This window comes from Theobroma cacao, chromosome 4, assembly GCF_000208745.1.
Source record: "Theobroma cacao cultivar B97-61/B2 chromosome 4, Criollo_cocoa_genome_V2, whole genome shotgun sequence".
Classification (NCBI taxonomy): domain Eukaryota; kingdom Viridiplantae; phylum Streptophyta; class Magnoliopsida; order Malvales; family Malvaceae; genus Theobroma; species Theobroma cacao.
The window spans coordinates 22,379,944-22,399,445 of NC_030853.1; the positions used below are offsets into that span (position 1 = coordinate 22,379,944).

Here is a 19,502-nt window from a genome sequence, read left to right on the forward strand (position 1 = left end):
TCTTTGTTAACATCAACTCGGTTGAATTTTCTAAAAATCAGAAGCCAATTCTCTTAATGTTCCACCTGCAACAACGATTGATGAAATAAAAAAAAATATTAAAATTGTTAGATCACTAAATTCAAAAATACAGAAATTGACTTCAAGGCGTGTATCAATGTCTCTATCTTTAAGGTTTTATTTACTCCTACTTGTAATGTGCAAAAATGTTATCGACGGATTTAGTGATTGACGACGTTTTACACTAATAAAATCAATTCATTGAGTACTCACCGGAGTATGAGAAAATTATCATATTTCTATAATATTTGTCTACAGTAAAATAATATAAAAAAAATTTAGAGTATGTTTGAGAAAGGAAAGAAAAAATGTTACTATTTTCTTATGTAGGTTTTTTGGGTAAAAGAGTGACCGATTTTATAGGTTTAGATATCTGTACTCAACAGATATAGTTTATGTTGCTTCGAACAGTTGCTACTGTTGATTTTTCTAATAGACTTGATTTTTTATTTTTTTAATTTATTTTTAACTGATATAACTCTTTTTTTAATTTTTAATTTTCGACTATCATAATTTTTTTTTATTCTGACATGGAGTAGCATCTTTTATTTAAAAATATCCGACAAGATGATGGTACTAATTGATTATGTACGTTTGACACGTGACAAAAGCGTGTCAATGAAATTTATGGAATGAAAATTGAGTTAAATGGATTTTTTCTTCTTTTTCTTGTTCTGCCCTTGTTCTCCTCCTCTTGTCCCACCAACCAGGGCTATTCGACGATGACAGAACCTAACCTCTATTCCTCTTGTTGGATTGACAATAACAAGGACCGGTCAGGCTCTAATCATCGTAATGGTGTCAGTTGGGCCAAGCCTGACCCTCCTAATTGCGGGCAGAAGCCTTGCTGACTGGGGAGAAAGGGAAACAAAGAGAGGAGAAAAAAAAAAAAGAAAAAGGGGAGATAAAATACAAAAATTGGTTATTTTTTTAAAATATTATAATTTAAAGTAAATTATAATTTTTATATTTCTAATAAATATTTTTTATTTTTTAATACAGTATGAAGACTTAAAATTAAAATTAAATAAAAATTTTTCAAATAAATATGTAATATACTAAGTAGCTAACATGAGTTGTCAATTGCATTTAATATCATACTTAACAAAAACATGAACAAAGGATCATTTTGTTATAACTTGAAAGTATAAGAACCACCAAATTACTTTAATGTAGGTATCAAAATAGTCTGAATTTCAATTTTATGAATGTCGAGTGTAATTTACTCTGTATTTTAAAAAATTATTTGTCAGATTTTCTTTCTTTTTCTTTTTATTTTCTGGATTTCTTAAAATTATATCTTCTTATTTTCTTAAAAACATATTAATACTCTAAAACTTTTTTATATCTCAAAATTATTTTTCATGATTTTTTTATTTTTACATTATCAAAATTAATTTTTTTAACTTCGTATAAATCCAATAGAGACAATTAAAATGGGACGAATTGAATATTTGTTTGTGCCTTCACTCGTAACTTGACTTTCTCTCATGTTTTAAAATTTTTAATATGTTTTAACGTTTACAACATTTCAAACAAGCATACGTTGCTAAAGTCCAAACTTATGGGAATTTACTTAAATTAATTAAAATTTTGGGGGTGAAAAAAAAAAACAGAACTTGTGAGTTAACAATTAACCACATGTCACTTTTACATACGTTTTCTCCTGGGATGTTGGTTGAAAGTTGAAGCTGTTGAGTTGAATATAACAAAAAGTGGTGCCTAAGTTCTGAAGTGATGCCGAGCTAAAACTCTTTTTCTTGATTCGAAAGAGAGTTTAATTAACTCAAACAAAGATAGCCCAGAAAAAAACAGGTTGCAAGCACGGAGATGACAGTTTCCCGTTTTCTCCATTCACGGTCCTGCCTTCCCAGGCTCTTCTTGTGAGTGCAGCATTCTTACATTTCGTTGCTCATTTGTGATTTTTGATGAAAATAGTTAGCTCAATTGATGCTTTTATGATTTTGTTTAGCATGGGTTCGTGATGGATTTCTCAAGTTGGTTGTTTACTTATACTGTTGTTTGTCAACATGAGCTATGTGGACGTTTCTGTAAAATGGGCTGTTGTTACACTGATGTACTAATTATCTAGTAATGAAAAATGGGGTGTAAAAAGAATCTAAGGGGTTTTCTTCATGGGTTTATTATTTTATTTGTTTTATCAATCAGTTTGTTTCTAAAGATGTTTCTGTTAATTTCTAAAAGTAGATAATTTTATTTTTGAAAATATCTTTTCTATTCTTAAACAAAGTTTTGTTTATTAATTTCTTCGGGGCTAGATCAATTATTGATGAATTTTTCATTTCCTTATGTATTAGTTTATGAGAAGTGATGAGCGTAACCTGGTTGCCTTTGATATAATAGAATCCAAAGGCTGATGATGGTTATAAAGACCTGAGAGGAAAATAAGCAACAACCTGCAAGTTGTATAACTTGAAGTAGAAAATGATCAGTCTATTGTAAATGGCCAAAACATGCTTACTTTGAGTTGTGCATCCATTAAGAAATAGATTGTGAGATTAACAAGGACATTGCACTTAGAATTAGAAGATGGCTGAAATGGGGATTTGTTTCCGAGAACCAAATCATAGAATACCCATACCATTAGATATATAGTTTAAAATGGTTATAATCGATCACAATACAAATCTTTAATGATGATAGGTCTATCTCTGATAATCCAGATGGTCATGTTTATGTCCTCTCCTTTTCTATATTCCATGATGCCCTTTTTATTTTTTTGGTGGTGAGACAGTGGAACAACCATATCAAGAAATGGGAGACTACTGTCAACAGGCTTCAACAAGATAGATGAACAATTGAAAACTGATGAAGCTGGGACATTTGATACCAAACGACCACCAACAGGGAAGGTAATTTTGGTGTCATTTAAGTGTTCCCTGAATCTAGTTATTCTCTCTTTTCCCTCTGACTGCTAGTTATCTTAATCAGCTACTTGTCCTGGGTGGCAATGGGTTTGTTGGTTCACATATATGTAGAGAAGCTCTAGAGCAAGGTTTAACTGTATCTAGCCTTAGCAGGTATAGTATTTTGACTATTCTATTTATATCCCAATTCCTAATTTAACATGTTTATTTTTTGTACCAGATCATTTTTATATGCCCTGAAAGATTTGGTTCCACAAAAGGGATATAACATGAGCACTTGTATATACTTTTAATCATATGATAGCAATAAAATTTTAAGAAGACAAGCACTACACACACATGTATCTTGACGGTTCCCTTGTTGATATTTGCTAGGTCTGGAAGGCCATCTTTGCATGATTCCTGGCTTAATGATGTTCTCTGGCATAAAGGTTGATGGAGTGTTTAATATACATATTTCAATTGTGTAAATGTTCAATAGACTGTAATAAACTTTTTCCTCATAATTACAGGAGATTTGCTTTCACCTGGTTCACTGAAGCAAGCCATGAGTGAAGCTACTTCTGTGGTAAAGACTAAGGACTGTTAGTTGGTACAGCCATAATTTAGCATAAATACAGTACATTAAATATAGTATGTATAGAAATCTGTTATTGGCTTTTGAATTTAATAGGATCATTATATGTATGCTTGTACTCTAGCGGTTTTTCTATTTCACCACCATGTCATAAAATGGTGCTATTATCATTTTCTGACAATACCACAAGCAAATGGAACTGATAAATGGCTCCAATCATCCATGAGGATCCATTTTGTTGTGCAATTTCCAAAGATGGTCAGGGACTTCAGTAATGTTTCAATTAGCAGTGCATTTAAAAGCTGGATGCTAGAAGTGAGTAGAGTAAATGGGTGGAAAAGTGAGGAAGTAGAGCATAGTATATTTCTCTCCTCTTCATACTTTGGCGATGGAGTGGAGAGTAAACTAACAAGTTTATGTATTATTATTTTATCCTGATTTAAGATTATTAAAAGGAAAATGCCAAACACAATAGAGCAGATTTTTGGCTCTCTTTTACCCTACTCTCTTCTGCAGCTCTCCATCTTTCCTTTTTTTTTTTTTTTATGGAAAGCACCTCTCCATCAATGGTAAATTCTAACTTCCAACTCTCCGTCTTCCTTTGCATCTCACTCACTCCATTAAAACTTCCTGCATATCTCTTTAACCTCTCTGATAAAGCTTTCAGGCAGCATTTTAGCTTTTGCTCTGTAGTTATGTGTTGGGGGAGACTTGTGCCTTTTATTCATTAGAGGAGAGTTTAAGAGATGGTATTTGGGATTTCACAAGGTTATCTCATTTTCCAATTGAGCCTAGATATCATCAATTCTTTGTTGTTTATCTTAACCATTGCAGCTTCTGTTTACTACTCTGCTAATGTTGAAAATTTTTTTCTTTCTTCTGATTTTAATGAGGTGTGGAAATGACATGTAGGTTTTATTCTAACACAAGTTCATGTCCTTGTGATATAACTTAATTTTGTAACATACATGTACGAGGTTTTATTAATGAGCATTTTATATTGGAGTTCTTATCTTTTTGGATGTTATGCATCAAAATTCAAGATTCTTACATGACATTTTCTATGGTAATATTTTGCTATTTCTCATTTCCTCTGGACTGCGTTCCCTCTATGTCTGTGTGCGTTCACATGAAAGGAAAAGTGCATCTATGTGCATGTGTGCATGGGCTCAATGTACATGAGTGCTTGTTTCAGGGATAATGTGTCTGCAACACATCTTACTGTTGTCTCTGTATGTGTGCAGACAAGTAATGTGTGTTTGTTGATACTGTGTCTATGAGGCAACTTACTTTTGACTTTCTTTTCTTTCATTCATTTTTCAGGGTACACTCTTTTCTTTCATTATCCACTTGAACATCTCCCCTTTCCTCACTATGCATTGACACCTGTTTCATTTTGTGCAATTTATAGATCTCATGTGTTGGTGCATTTGGCTCAAATCCATATATGTATAGAATCAATGGAACAGCAAACGTAAATGCTATTAGAGCTGCTGTGGAACAAAGTTAAGCAATATCTTATATCTTTTTTAGTTTTACCGATAAAGCCATAAATACGTTACAGAAGTTGCCTTCTTTTTATTTTCTGGCATAAAAACTGTGCAATTTTTCTTTTGGATTGATTTTCAGTAAAGATGCTGGATCTTTAATCTTCATTCTCTGTTCTTAATTTTGGCAATGAAGTCATTATTATACAGTAAAAGAGAACTGTAGATATTATGATGATATAAATCATTTTGATGCTGTCAAATTGTTTTCTAATATTTAGATTGGAAAGTATCTGCTTGAATGCTTCCTCTTGTAATCTTTTATGGCTATGTGTTGTAGAAGGCATTCAGTTGATAAAATCAGAAACCTTAAGTTGTATATAAAGACCAAGACTTAAAATTTTGTGCTAAATTTGATCACACAACTTGGGTTGATTAGTCTCATTGCATGACCATTTGACATTAGTTAGGCTAATCATTGTCAATTTGTTTTCAGTGTATCTCCCTATGTCTCATAACCTTTGAGAAAGCACAAATTATATATAAGTAATTTAAGACCAGAGAAGTAATATTTTCACTGACATTCTTCCACAATAACCCTTTGCAGGAGTAAAGAGATTTGTCTACGTATCTGCTGCTGACTTTGGTTTGTTGTATTATTTACTACGAGGATATTATGAAGGGAAGGTACTTCCTTTATCTTCATTCATGGGCTGCCAATGGAGTGCTTAAAAGTTAATTATAGCTGTAGAAGCACTTGACATCCCACGCATTGGGAAAAAGGCTTTGTTGTTTGTTGTGGAACTAATTAAAATTATATAGACAAAACTCTGCCTTGATGCTTCTTATAAGTCCATCTTTTAAACAACTACAACAAAGGGTAGCAGTTCTGTTGTCAATAGAATAATTTATATTGTATGGTTTTGCTTATGTTTACTGCTGTACTTTGCATCATCCTGTTTGTTTTCTCATGTAACAAAAAGACATAGTCATTCTCCTTTTAGTTGATGCAACATTATGAAAAACATGTTAGGTTTAACACTCCATTATCATCCCTTTTTCTGATGAAGGCACATTTCTACTCTAACTAATGCAGAGAGTGACTGAAGCTGAGTTAACTGATAAATTTCCTAATGGAGGTATGTCTCCTATCCTGGAGCTTACATTTGGTATATCCATGTTTTAGACCAATGGATGACGTAGACCTAAAATACTTGAGACATATTTCCCGAGCTTAGTTTGTTTGGAATAATGTGGTGGCACTTGAGAACATCTTTCTCCATTAAGGAGTTTTGAATGTTTGGACTTGTAGCCTTTGTTCTGCTGAAAAAAAATGGTAAAGCAAAAGAGTGGGGTGCGGGGGGAGGTTGCTTTCTGTAACATCCATGAGTTTGCTTTGGAAGAAATGATGAGAAGATATATTTCTTTTTCTTCAACTTCCTCAAGTTAATTAATATGCTGTATGCTCTTTATTGCTAGTATTATTGATAGTTGATTCATCTGGTAATGAAGAAATCAATTTGTTATGACTGTAAGTGTCCGAAAGTGGTCAGAATGAATACATATTGGATTTCTTTTTATTTTTCGTTTGAAAATTTTCACTTGCAATTGGTTGGTTTTGATTAACATTATTAACAACTTTTTTATTCTTTTTGTTAGCAGGCATAATTTTGAGGCCTGGTTTTATACATGGGACACGCCAAGTTGGGAACATGAAATTTCCTCTCAGTGCCATTGGAGCTCCACTGCAGATGGTAAGTTCTGACTGCTTGAAAATTTTTACTCTTGTCTTCCCTGTATATTAGATTATTTGTTTCCAGCATGGTCCTATGTCCTGTGAAAAATTGTTTCCTATGCCCAAATCCAATTCCCTTTGGCCCCTGTTTAGATATCAAAGTCTCTCAACATTAGACAATTAACGAGTTCTTACTTAATTTGTACATTTCTAAGACAATAATCTCCAATGTGGTTCAGGCATTCCGTGTTTTTTTCTTTCTTTCTTTAATGGAAGTGTACATTAGGTAAATGCATGACTGGCTCATAGCTTGTTCTAATTTCTAATTTTGACCAGTTAAAATAAATAAATGGAAAGAAAGGTTTTTTTTTTTTTTTTGGCTTCATGAACTGGAGACTAAAGCAGTAGAAACATCCAAGCTATTGGAGTAAAATACTCATGGATGTTTTATTCATTTATTGGCATGCCATTGGCCATGCCTTATGTTGAGAGAATTGTCGAGGTATTTTTCTGTGCTAAATTGTACAAGAAGGAAAAGTTGCAATACCGTTTTTGCTCTAATTAATTGTTTCATTGTATGTTTACTGCAGGTACTACAACATGCAAAGTTTCTAACTCGAATACCACTTATCGGTCCACTGTTTATACCTCCGGTCAAGGTGACGTCAGTGGCAAAGGTTGCTGTTAGAGCTGCAATAGACCCACTATTTCCTTCTGGTATTGTTGATGTATATGGAATACTACAACACAGCCAACAAAAGTCGGCTTAGACTTGTTAGGCATTTCTCCTCCTATTTTTTTTTTCCAATCATAAAATACACCTCAATCTAGTTTACCTTGTCTAAGTTTGAACCAACAGCATTATATCTCCATGCTTGCAGTGTAAAGCTAGTTTCCCTTCTATGCTATGATTATTTTGTTGTTGACATTTGCATTACCTAAAGCAATTAAATAACTAGTGATATTATTTTCAAAATTAAGCTTTTATTTTATTACATCTTTTCTTCCTTAGGTGTATGCTGTTGTTTAAGATTTTGGAAGCACAAATCATTTCGTTTTTGCTTGGTTTGGGCCTAAAAGGCTAAATGTTGTAAGTTAAGGCCTTAACACAGCAGATCAAGTTCAATATGCAGGTTATAAAGTAAAAACAATGAATAAACTCAACATATTTAAATTTGGAGACCAACTTCATTTCATTCAATAAGAAATAATATATAATATATATATATATTTTTCATCTCCTTTATTTTAAAATTTAAAATTTAATAATCGGTGCCCAAACATTTATAAATTCCAGAAATAATTTCTGTGTAATCCTAGATTAAGTTGATTAAAACCCAAAGATAACGAAGAATACGAAAACAGATAATAAAATCAGGAAATTACAAGGATTGCAACAAAAATGAACAAATAGTAGTTGTTGAAGCCCACTTGGCTTCCTGCATTAAGCCAAAGCAACTACAACAAATATCTACAAGTGAATCTAAGTAGATTTCGTTGGTAAGTCCATAATCCTTACCGGATATATACAACTAACAAATGTATCAAAGTCTACAATATCTTCCCTAAAAACTATTGAATTATTACATGCGGAATTACTTCTTTTCTCTAAGATTATACGACTACTGATACTTGATTTTAGCCACAAGGTATAAGCAGTAAGGAGCATTGGGCTTGTAACAGGATTGTCCTTTGTCTATGATCATTACAGAATTTTCCACATCAAAGGAAAGCATTTTTCTTCTTAAAATTTTATTGTAGTAGACTTCTCTGAGCTTTCACCTGGTTAGATATCATTGGTAAGGGAAAGGGAGAATGCTACTGATAAAGAGTCGGTGAGTCAGTGACCCAAATGTTGCCTCTACGTATAGCTTAAGGAGATGCTTTCTTCCCCAGTAGGAAAATCACTACGAATGCAATGGAAAGCCAGAATCTAGACATTTCAAGTTCCAAACTGCGTTTAGTTAATTTCTTGCAGTTGAAATTAAACACTTTGAGTTGCAATGGTGAGGGGGAATACCTGAAAATTTCCCTTTACAAGTACTGACATCATATAGGATAATTAATAAGTTTTTGCCTTGTCTGCAAACTGCTTGTCTCATGGCATATATATCTTCATTCCTTGACATCATTGAATATGTGTCATGAGTGTTGAAAGCAACAAACAAACAAGAATGTTTCTAGCAACTGGGTAGTTTTTATTGTTCCTTTTTGGACAGAAATAGGGAAAAACTGATCTTTTCTATGGTCTGTTACCACTTCTAAGTAGCTGGCACCATTGACACAATCCAATTCATTTATTGTAGCAAATAAACATATTGTAAATATGGCTCAAAACTCACACATGATTAAAAGCTGAAAGTTCCAAGCGGAATCTTTCTTCTTAAATCGAAGGATACATGAGCAAAACGAAGAAAATGTTGCCAAAAACCAAAAGCTCAAAAACAAATAGGTGCCAAAGATGTGGTGGGGTGGGATCGATCAACCAGTTTTCATTTGTTCATCCCCATTGAATCCTTAATGGAATCAGCAACCCCTTGTGCTTTGGCCTTCATCTGCTGACCAGCCTGCAAGAGAATTGCAGTTGAAACATAGTCAGTAACTCACAAAGAGAAAATTTTCTTGCATCTAATAATCAACCTATCTAAAAGAAACTGAAAAAAAAATTCTTGGACCTCTTGGCATGATTCCTTAGCAGATTGTGCAGTATCCTTAGCCTTGTCCATCAACTGGTTGGTCTTCTCCTGAGAAAAGATAACAGAAAAAATTAGCACAAATGACGTGTACAACGTTAACTATATATATATATATATATATATATATATTCCGTCCCTNTAACTATATATATATATATATATATATATATATTCCGCCCTTTTCATCCATTTCCGTGAAACTGCTTCACTCACCTGAGCTTGGCCCTTAGCCTCGCCAGCCCGGAAGCTTGAATTCTGGGATTGGTTCATTTTCTTTGAAGAACAAATTAAAAAACTGAACAAGTAAATATCTTAGATGTTAAACTTTGTTGATGCAAACCTCATTACATGGAGGGATATTTATACTGATCAGTAACAGTCCTTTGCAAGACATGCTACATGGAGTGTTCTCCGATTAGTGTTGCCAAATCGGTTGAAGTAGGACTGTTTCAGCCCTTAGACCAGGGATGGTATTTGCTCAATCCAACATTCAATTCGAAGTTAGTTGCGGTTTTGGAGTTTGGCATATATGGACAGATTCTTTGCATTGGATGAGGTTGGATTAAAATCAAGACACAGAAGAGAAAATTCTTCAAGAATGGTTATGCTTGTGCACACTTACAACACCCATGATATATAATACCATGATAACCTTTTTCTACCGAATTCTCCAACAAGTACTAGCATTGTGTTGTCAAAAGGCAGGGAACTGATGCATGGATTTGCTTTTCCTCCTTCACTGAAAGGCATATCTTGGTGCAACTGTTGCCCAATAGGCTAATAGCTTAATGCTTGCTCTGAATCTCCCACCGACTAGCTAATGTTTCCATAGAAAAAATTTTAGTATGCTTTTTTCCCCATAAGATAAGAATCCAAGCCGTCCTTCTTTGCCATGCAAACATCATTTCAAAGAAAATAGAAAATAGTTGTCAAATTGTATACTCCAAAAATAAGTATTTTAATGGAAATTCCATATAGCTGGAAGCCTCGGAAGTTCTAGATAGCATGTCATGACTTACTTTTAAAGATAACATATTTTTTTTCCCTTTGGTTGGTAGCTAAAATTATTATCTTCCCTTGGGATACAGCTGGCTGGTTCCTTTGAAAATTATTATTTGGTTTCATCAGAATTTTCTTTTCTTTTTTTCCTTTTTTTTTTCTTTTGAAGGAAGAAGCATTTATCTTTGCTTCTTACAAGAATAGTACATAATTAAGAATTTGATTTAACATGAAAGATAATTCAGTTGAATGTTTACATTAAAAAAAAATCCAAAATCATCGGATTCCAATACTTTAGGAATGGTCCCAGAAAGTACTATTATAGTGATACACAGAGTAAGGTACCATCAAATATTCAATCTCTAAAACTAATTGATGATATATATTAAAAAAAAAGGGTTATTATATTTAATTGTCTGAAATTTCTTCGAATTTAATTAATATAAAATTTATTTTATCATATAAAGCACATGCTAAAAGACCAATTAAGAATAAAGGGTTAGAAACAAAATCTCAATTGAATGCATGATTTAAACATTTTTTTCCTTGACAAAAAAATCTAAAGACTAATCAAATTGATATATTTTGGAGTTTTGAGCATATCCCTTTTAAATTAGACTGTCATTATTCCAAGAGAAAAAGAAAGGGTAACTATTTGAGTCATATCCGAGTGGATGCAGACTGTACTTCACATGCATTTGAGAACCGTTCTTTCATATTACAAACAAAACAAAAGATACGGATAAAATATCATGTGCTCATTAAATAACTCATCATCTCTCTTTCTTTATTTCCACGATTGAACAACCCCTTTCTCTCAAGCATGATTAAAAAAATACAAAATAAAATTGTAAACTTTAAATCATGTATAATTAAATTTGGATTTTGTTAATTTTCTTTTTGGGTATAATACTTAAAAAAATCTTTAAATTATTTAAAAAAATTTAAATTAATTTTTATTCTTTTATTATGTTCAATCGAATCAATGTACTTTTATTTTGAATCAAATTAGTCTTTATTGTTAATGTTTGACTTAATTAAGACATTATTTATCATTTGATGTTAAGTTATGCTAATGTGACATGCTGAAGTGTAATAATCGATGATGACGTGGTAAATTGATATATTATAATTGATGATGACATAACACATTAATGTGACATTATGATATAATCATGTGACATTTTTCAGCTTTCACCTCAATATGAATTTAATTATAAAGGCTTATTTAACTTAAAACAAAAATACTAAAACTTAATTGAATATAATAAAAAAATAATTTAAAATTTTTTTCTAGTATTATGTTTTCTTTTTATTTCGCACACTTGAAAATTATAACCTTAGAAACAATGATACAAAATCTTTGCTAGCAAGTGGCATAAGGTAAGTGCTAGCTGGCGGAGCATTTGGGCCACTTGCGTTCAACAAGTTTACGTTATCTTTATTCTCAAAGGGCAAAATTTCAAAATTAAGAGATTTATCATTCTAACTTTAAAAAAAAAGTTTTAACTTTAATTTAGAGTCCATTTGACGTCGTAATTGAAACTGCATTTAGTCATGCCATTAAATTGGATATAATTTTTATTGCAAACATTACACTGAATAAAATAAAATTTACCATAAAACGTATCCATTACGATAAATTTGATGTCTCTGCATAAAATTATATATATATATATATATATTTCCATTACATTACATCTATTTTTTCTATAGTAACACCGTAAATGTAGCTTCATGTGTATATCATGTATTTAGCAGTAAAATATTTTTTTCCCTAAATTGTTTAGCACCACTTTGGACAATAGTGGCATTTTTTTAGGTAATTATCAATTAAGATTTAATGATTTTTTTTGGTAAAGAAGTTAGGAATATCTCAAATTTTGTCTAGACCTATTTCTCCATTCATATCGACTTGATCCTTTCATAAATATAACAATTACCTTAACTATATCAAGTAAATCAAATCCTCGTAATCCTCCTCTAATTTCTCATGCTGCTAACAAGAATTGTGGAAGCAAATTTCTTGTACCATACATGTGACATTCCACACGACACAGATCCAATGGTTGACAAAGTGTATGGTCCCAACCAATCAAACTCTTCAAGCAACTTTTGCAGCTTACAGAAGAGTTTGCATTGCAATAGCCTAGTCATCAACATGTCAAGCTGTCTATCCGTTTTAATAGCCTTTGACAAATCGGTCTTGTATTTTCTTTTAACCTTATACTTGCTAAAACCAACTTACCTTTTTACTGCACCCAACCTTACCATTTACATCTATTTTTGCCTATATATCCCTTATCTTGGTTGAGACTTTTTCCCATCTTTTCTTACCAAGACAAAACTAAAAGAAAAACCTCGTATTGTCCTGCCCCTTCCCTTCTATGGCCACAAGACTTCTCTCACCAAAGCTCCTCAACGACCTCCGTTATTTCACCAGGCCTCTTAACTCTGCCTCCTCCGCCTCCATCACCGCTGTTTCCCCTCTGAATTTCGACGAAAAACCCGAACCCGCCGCCGCGGCGGTTGAAAAACCACCGATTAATCAACCATCCGCAACCTTTGACCTCAACGATCACCAAAAGCTTTTTGATTCGGTGTCCACCTTGAAGCTTTTACGTTCATCAGCCAACCTTGCGTTGGTTTCCATAGAGCCTTTCGTTGATTTTGGCATGTGGGTTATGAATTCCAGGCTCATGGAAACAAGTTTAATACGTGACGTTATATTGAAAACCGTAAAGCATACCTTCTTTGAACATTTTTGTGCCGGTGAAAATACGAAGGAGGCAGGGGAGTGTGTGAGGAAAATCCACGAGGCTGGTTTGAGAGGGATGCTTGGCTATGCTGTTGAGCATACAAGCGATAACGCCGGTTGCGAACGGAACTTGGAAGGCTTTCTCCGGAGTGTTGAATTCGCCAAGTCGCTTCCACCATCTTCTGTAAGTTTTTAGTTTCGTTCATTTTGCCATAGCCAACTTTCTTGTCCTCGTAAAGTTTTGCGTCCATTTTTTAGCCTTGGCTTTTAACCATAAAATCTTTTCCGAAGTTTATCACGATAAAATTCTGGAAATAGTTAGTCATTTCTATAAAACACAAAAAATTATATAACTAAATGGTCAAATTTATCGAGTTTTGAGCTATTCAAATGGAAATATCTCTCTCCCAACATGTAAATACTGTTTCTTTTTCACAGTTTTCGAATTGATAATCTCAAACTCTAACCATATATGCCCTTAAAAAACCATTCCACCAGTGAGAGTACCTAAATGACCTACCCAATATAATTTTAATTCCAACAAGCATAGCCCTGCTCCTAGGCCCCGCTAATACCAGAATCATGTGCCAGAGGTGCGCCATGAAATTGTGACAAGGACAAGGCAAAAGTACGTTTCGTACAGCACTAATCCCAGTGACAGCTTCAAACATGGCGTGACCGATCATACCCAGTAGTGCAACATAGCATTACGCGGATCTTTCAAAAGCTTTCCTTTACACTTAAATATTTGATCTCCGATCCACTCATAAACTATTCCAATTTAAAGGTTGTATCTTCACGTGACTTTTTGACTGGTAATGGTGGTCCCAGAAAATTGCTATATGTGATGAGCATTAAGTTTGGAGACGTCAAATTTGAAGGTCGTTGTCATGGGTAGGGTAGTCATCAGGATCCTTGTTCAGAATTTTACAAAGAAGAAAGGTGATATTGGGGTCCAGTTAGCTTCGTCCTTGGCAGGATTTTGCCTTTGCCCTGTTTCCTTGTGCCTTTCGAGTCATGTGGTACTTTTTCATAGTGACAGGGGAAGGTGTACAAAAAAAGGAGAGCCTGTTGTTGTACATTTGAAAGTGAACGGTGGGAGATTTGACAACTGCCTAATGTTTTGGTAGCGGGGAGAAAGAAAACAATAAACAAGTTGAGTGTTCATTTGCTATTGTTATGTTCTTTCTGTGGCACGCCATGGAAAAGATTCCCACAACTACGGAAAGGGAAGTGCTCGGTGATTCTCTAGGAATCCAGCTCGAGGGTTACATTTAAGGAATTGAACGAACATTCAGTGGAATATGTCTTTGTCGCCATGGACCTTTCCAGCTCGATTCCAGCTTGGAAAAAGTGTACAGATTTGGAGACATTGCGCTGGAGAAAACTGCTACACAAGTTTTCCGCAGCCGCCATCCTTGTTGAAGAGTGGGAAAATTTGGAGGGAATGGCGTAAATAAGTTTCTCTTCTTCTTATGCTGCTGGAAACAGAGGATTTGACCATAATTCTCTTTCTTAAGCCCCATAAGAAAGCTCCAAGAAAGCCACTATTCAAACTTGGAACTGCATGTCTGCATGCCTTTTGACCACTTCCTTTTCTTTTCATTTTTAATCGCAGTGTTTAAATTTTCTATAGTATTTTTGTGGTAGACTTTTGGAAAGCTTTGTACTGAACAAGATCTTCCTTTTTCTTTTCTTTTCCGGATTAAACAGGTTAGCTTTGTCATAGCAAAGATTACAGCAATATGCCCCATCAACCTGGTCAGAAGAGTTAGTGACTTACTGAGGTGGCAATACAAGGACCCTTCTTTCAATCTTCCATGGAAACTCAACACTTTTCCAATTTTCTCTGACTCAAGTCCATTATACCACACACTGCAAAGGCCTGAACCACTAACTCCACAAGAAGAGTTAGACTTTCAATTGGCCCACCAGAGACTGCTAAAACTCTGCCAGAAGTGTGTAGAAGATAATGTGGCATTAACAATTGATGCTGAGGACACATCCCTGCAACCTGCCATTGATTACTTGACATACTCGTCAGCTCTCATGTACAACCGAGATAATAATCCCATTGTTTATGGAACAATTCAAGCATACTTGAAAGATGCAAAAGAGAGGCTGTTTTTGGCAGAAAAAACTGCAGAAAAACTGGGAATTCCAATGGGGTTCAAACTAGTAAGGGGTGCTTATATGACTAGTGAAAGAAAACTAGCTTCTTCCTTGGGCTATGATTCCCCAATTCACAACAGCATTCAGGAGACGCATGCATGCTACAATGACTGTGCTTCTTTTATGCTTGAGAGAATTGCTGATGGCCATGGTGCAGTTGTTCTTGCGACTCATAATGTTGAGTCAGGTACAGTATAACTCAAAGTTTTCATTCATGATAATGTCTGTGCAAGATTTCTGGAGACGGGTTTGATGAAAAAAGTTGTCAATGATCAACAGGGCAGCTGGCAGCATCGAAAGCAAGAGATTTGGGGATTCAGAAGGGAAATCAAAAGCTTGAATTTGCACAGCTATATGGAATGTCAGAAGCTCTTTCTTTCGGTTTGAGAAATGCAGGGTTTCAAGTTAGCAAATATTTACCGTATGGACCAGTAGATATGGTAATGCCATACCTTCTAAGGAGGGCTGAAGAGAATAGAGGACTACTATCCACTTCAAGCCTTGATAGGGAACTCATGGGGTAAAACTAAAAGTTTTTCACTAAGAACTAAGCTTCAATGGAACAGTAAAAGTAACATGATATGTACTGACTCTTTCTGTTACTTTTCACCATTGCAGGAAGGAGTTGAAGAGAAGACTAAAGAATCTGCAATTTTCTAAGCCAGAGATAACAGCTCCGAGAAGCATCAAGGTAGAAATAGGCACACAATGAAAGCTTTAACCTGCTGGCGAACTTATGGCTTTCAGGGATGGTAGATTGGTCTTTGGTGGCAATTCTTGCCAAGAATGTTAAAAAAATATGTTGTAACCTTGGCAAGTGGCCCATATGAATGAAATTTCCATTAGAGAATTTGAAAATCTTCTTGCTTCCAATCATATTGGACCTAACCTTAGGCCATAGAGCGATCCTTCGTCTCACAATTCACATCAATGCCATTCCACAAGGTCGTTGACAAAATTTTATGGATCAATTAAGCTAATTGGAATTAAATCCTAATCTTCTCCAGTCCAATCTGCCCCACCCCCCACCGCCACTCCTATGATCGTGCCTATACAATAGGAAATTATACCCAAAACACTTTCAACTTTGAAGAAATCACAAGTTATTATTGTCTAGAGCATTAATTTCCTTTTCATGTCAATTTTTGTTTTCTGAAGGGCACTTTTCATGTCTATGACTAATGGAACTTATTTCCTAACTCACTCTGATATATATTATACAACTTTTTTTTTCCCAATGCTATCTAAATTGATCGGTAGGCTCAGCCTTGCCAGAGGGGAATGGTTCTCCAAATCCATATAATAATATTTGTTCCAAAAATTATTCTATGGTACCAACTATAGTTGAACGTTGCGTGTAAGCTACACTATTTTCATCCACAGAATAAGAGATAAGAGGCTGATGCTGGAATGATGTGGAAGCCAGACCCATTCATTCCTTAGTCAAAGGAATTTAACAGTCAAACTGATGCGAAAGCAAAGATTCCCGATCATCCCACCGGCAAAAGGCAGACCCAAGATACAACGTCTTACTAGATTTTTCTTAAGCAATAAAAAGGAACACAAAGAATAAATAATAAAGCATGAAATGGCGATGTGGCATAAGCCCATATGTCAAACTACAATATATATGCTTGAAACTTAAATGGGTGGCTAAATTTAAAGCATCACAAAAAGGAATAAGGCCTGTTAAGAACTCCAACATTTCCTTGTCACCCATGGCCATGGGTCGCCTAACCTACTGGCGTCAATCAACTCAGAAGCATAAAACTTGGGAAAGATTGAGTTGGACAATGCTTCCTTTAACTTCTTTCTTTAAAAAGGTTTTTAGGTGAAACGTTATTTAGTAGCACCAAAAGTCTCTCTATTCCTTACGGAATAGAGTACACGGAGAGATCCGAAAAGCTTGTGATCGGATTTGCAAGTGCGTGTCAGAGTCATAGCAAGTGGGAGCCCCGAATCAAGTAGGAAACTATTAGCGTGATAATGGTAATGATGTTGAGCACAGCATTAGCATTTCTGGAAAATGACAATGCACTAAGGAAATCAACCACTCACCAATGGATGGACAGAAAAAAAAAAGAAAAAAGAAGCCAGTTGAAGATTCCATTCTCCCTCGCCACTTTAGTTGATTAGGATTCCATTTTGTCAAAGACAGGTTGCTGAAAATAATATAAAAGGGAGATGAATGTGAATTTAGGAAAGATGTTTCCCGAATCCAGGCTCCTTCTCAGTGGAATCTAGAATAGAATCTAAAATCCTATATCTATGGTACCACATATGACAGCACACACAGCAAGGACCTGATGGGAGTATAAAATTCAAAATCTATATGGGAATCTAACAGGTCCCTGTCTCATGGGCTGCATCTGGTGTGCTTATCGTCTGGCTAGTAAGTCAAGGCAATTCTTGCAACGCCACCCCTTAACTTGTTCAAAACCCCGCCCCTGGCTGGAACCTGTTGCTTTCACAGCATTCTTTGTCTTTACCATGTGAACGGCTGTGGTCCCAATTTACCCCGCAAGAGGGGGATCTATACAAGAAACATCCTAATAGAAGCTAAGTGTTGGAACTCAAAAGGTTTATACGCAATCCAGTAACTAATGAATTTCATGAGCATCAGTTTTGAACCTGGATTTAATTTACGAGACACAACAGAGACTTATGAATGCTACAATGACTTTTTCCTATTTAATGCGCAATTAAACCTAAAGCTTCAAATTCACATCACCAACTAGGGAAAAGGATTGAAACAAAGAGGGAGGAAAGCATTCTTTCTTTTTGAAGGGGGGAAAGAACAAGATTCAGTAGTGTGCTGCATAAACAGACACGCATGTGGGGGCTGCAGCCATAGTGACAACATAAGCTCTGGTGCTTCTGATGGCAACACAATTTACAGTGAATGCTGTTGGGCAATAGTTGAACTTCAAAGTGACAATATGAAACCAGGGTGCCTGAAAGTAAGGTGACGGAAGCAGTCTCACATTATAAGTGTCTGAGGAACAGGGATAATAGGCTGGCTTCCTATAGTTTCACTCCATCAGACAGTTGATTCCATCAACTTTTATGAAACAGATGCCCATGCAATCAGCTGGACAAATCAATATAAAGATAATAGGATATGAAACGGTAACTAAAGTTTAAAATATAGCGATCCCAATTGTGGAAAAGAAACAGAAGCTTATATTTTTATCAAATGTACTATATACGTGCATGAATTTGAAAGTGAAAAATTCATAGATAATCTTATATTAACAAAACCAGTATTATGCACCTAGGGAAAGGGTCAGGACAATTCTAAGCAACATTAGATCAAACCAGAATCTACAAGTCTCAATTTCATATATAATCGGATGGTAATACAGTGCAATATCATAGAAACGGTGATAGAGAGCAGGAGAAAAAGAAAGAAAGCAGGATCTCTATTTTAGGTACTAGAAACATGCTTAAATTTGCAAGTTTAAAACTCTCAGGTAAATCTTTTAGTAACAATAGCAGCATTTTACAGTTAGGTAAGGGACAAGAAATCCGCAAAAATTTGCACTTGAATTCACAAGTCTCAAATTCACATCTAATCTGACAATAACTCAATGCAATGTTGCAGAGAAAGAGAACAAGAACAAGATAAAAAGAAAGAAAGGAAGAAGAGACGAATACATTTAAAAAGAAACGAAACATTAAAAAGTCACTAACATTGCCCTGGGGTATTATAGTCTTTAAGCATTTTAGCATGTTCCAGAATCCAGATGCATTACCACGCACCAAAGCATACTTACATTGTACTTGGGTATACTTTGAAGGGCATAAATTTAGATATTGAACTGTAAATAATGAAGTTTAAAACTACGATTAAAGATAAATTTATATGTGGCTTTAAAATTGGTTCGGCTTACCAAAGCACTCAACCCCAAGACCAGAAACAAACATAATTAGCTCAGGAAAAACCATGATTAACCAACACCCCCACCCCCCCTATTACCAAACCCAGGTACAACTCATCTTACTTATAGAAAACAAACTGAGAAAACCTGACTAAGGCAAGGTTGATATGCATCTCAAGATGCAGCGAAAAAAGTTGCATGATTAAGCTTGCTTAACCAGACCAATTTCTTTTTCTTTTCTCAACAAAT

General features: G+C 34.7%; 3 protein-coding genes across 4 annotated transcripts; 2 read left to right on the plus strand and 1 right to left on the minus strand.

The window, feature by feature from the left end:
- Positions 1,722-7,718, plus strand: LOC18602153 (uncharacterized protein At1g32220, chloroplastic). 2 transcript variants are annotated; one of them, XM_007033353.2, is made up of 10 exons: positions 1,722-1,943; positions 2,816-2,933; positions 3,013-3,101; positions 3,324-3,379; positions 3,461-3,516; positions 4,937-5,030; positions 5,620-5,699; positions 6,109-6,151; positions 6,672-6,766; positions 7,338-7,677. In XM_007033353.2, exons 1-10 carry the CDS (start codon positions 1,891-1,893, stop codon positions 7,515-7,517), a joined length of 864 nt encoding a protein of 287 aa, XP_007033415.2. In that variant the 5' UTR covers positions 1,722-1,890; the 3' UTR covers positions 7,518-7,677. The 2 variants fall into 2 exon arrangements, with proteins under 2 accessions (XP_007033415.2, XP_007033414.2); XM_007033352.2 differs by having other exon boundaries at positions 1,723-1,943; positions 6,675-6,766; positions 7,338-7,718.
- LOC18602154 (stress-induced protein KIN2) lies at positions 8,993-10,251 on the minus strand. Its single transcript, XM_007033354.2, has 3 exons — positions 9,657-10,251; positions 9,423-9,491; positions 8,993-9,314 (listed from the first exon to the last, which is right to left on the minus strand). Exons 1-3 carry the CDS (start codon positions 9,711-9,713, stop codon positions 9,240-9,242), a joined length of 201 nt encoding a protein of 66 aa, XP_007033416.1. The 5' UTR covers positions 9,714-10,251; the 3' UTR covers positions 8,993-9,239.
- Positions 12,758-16,245, plus strand: LOC18602155 (proline dehydrogenase 2, mitochondrial). The gene is made up of 4 exons (XM_007033355.2): positions 12,758-13,384; positions 14,914-15,559; positions 15,652-15,892; positions 15,991-16,245. The coding sequence occupies exons 1-4, from the start codon at positions 12,830-12,832 to the stop codon at positions 16,082-16,084; spliced, it is 1,536 nt and encodes a 511-aa protein (XP_007033417.2). The 5' UTR covers positions 12,758-12,829; the 3' UTR covers positions 16,085-16,245.

Excerpts from the sequence above, each read along its gene's own strand:
- LOC18602153 (XM_007033353.2), top strand. The coding sequence starts at position 1,891 with ATGACAGTTTCCCGTTTTCTCCATTCACGGTCCTGCCTTCCCAGGCTC. Across the intron at positions 5,700-6,108 it reads GAGGATATTATGAAGGGAAG|AGAGTGACTGAAGCTGAGTT; the intron begins GTACTTCCTTTA and ends TAACTAATGCAG. Across the intron at positions 6,767-7,337 it reads TTGGAGCTCCACTGCAGATG|GTACTACAACATGCAAAGTT; the intron begins GTAAGTTCTGAC and ends TGTTTACTGCAG.
- LOC18602154 (XM_007033354.2), bottom strand. The coding sequence starts at position 9,713 with ATGAACCAATCCCAGAATTCAAGCTTCCGGGCTGGCGAGGCTAAGGGC. Across the intron at positions 9,492-9,656 it reads AGGCTAAGGGCCAAGCTCAG|GAGAAGACCAACCAGTTGAT; the intron begins GTGAGTGAAGCA and ends ATCTTTTCTCAG. Across the intron at positions 9,315-9,422 it reads CTAAGGAATCATGCCAAGAG|GCTGGTCAGCAGATGAAGGC; the intron begins GTCCAAGAATTT and ends ATTCTCTTGCAG.
- LOC18602155 (XM_007033355.2), top strand. The coding sequence starts at position 12,830 with ATGGCCACAAGACTTCTCTCACCAAAGCTCCTCAACGACCTCCGTTAT. Across the intron at positions 13,385-14,913 it reads AGTCGCTTCCACCATCTTCT|GTTAGCTTTGTCATAGCAAA; the intron begins GTAAGTTTTTAG and ends CGGATTAAACAG. Across the intron at positions 15,893-15,990 it reads CTTGATAGGGAACTCATGGG|GAAGGAGTTGAAGAGAAGAC; the intron begins GTAAAACTAAAA and ends TCACCATTGCAG.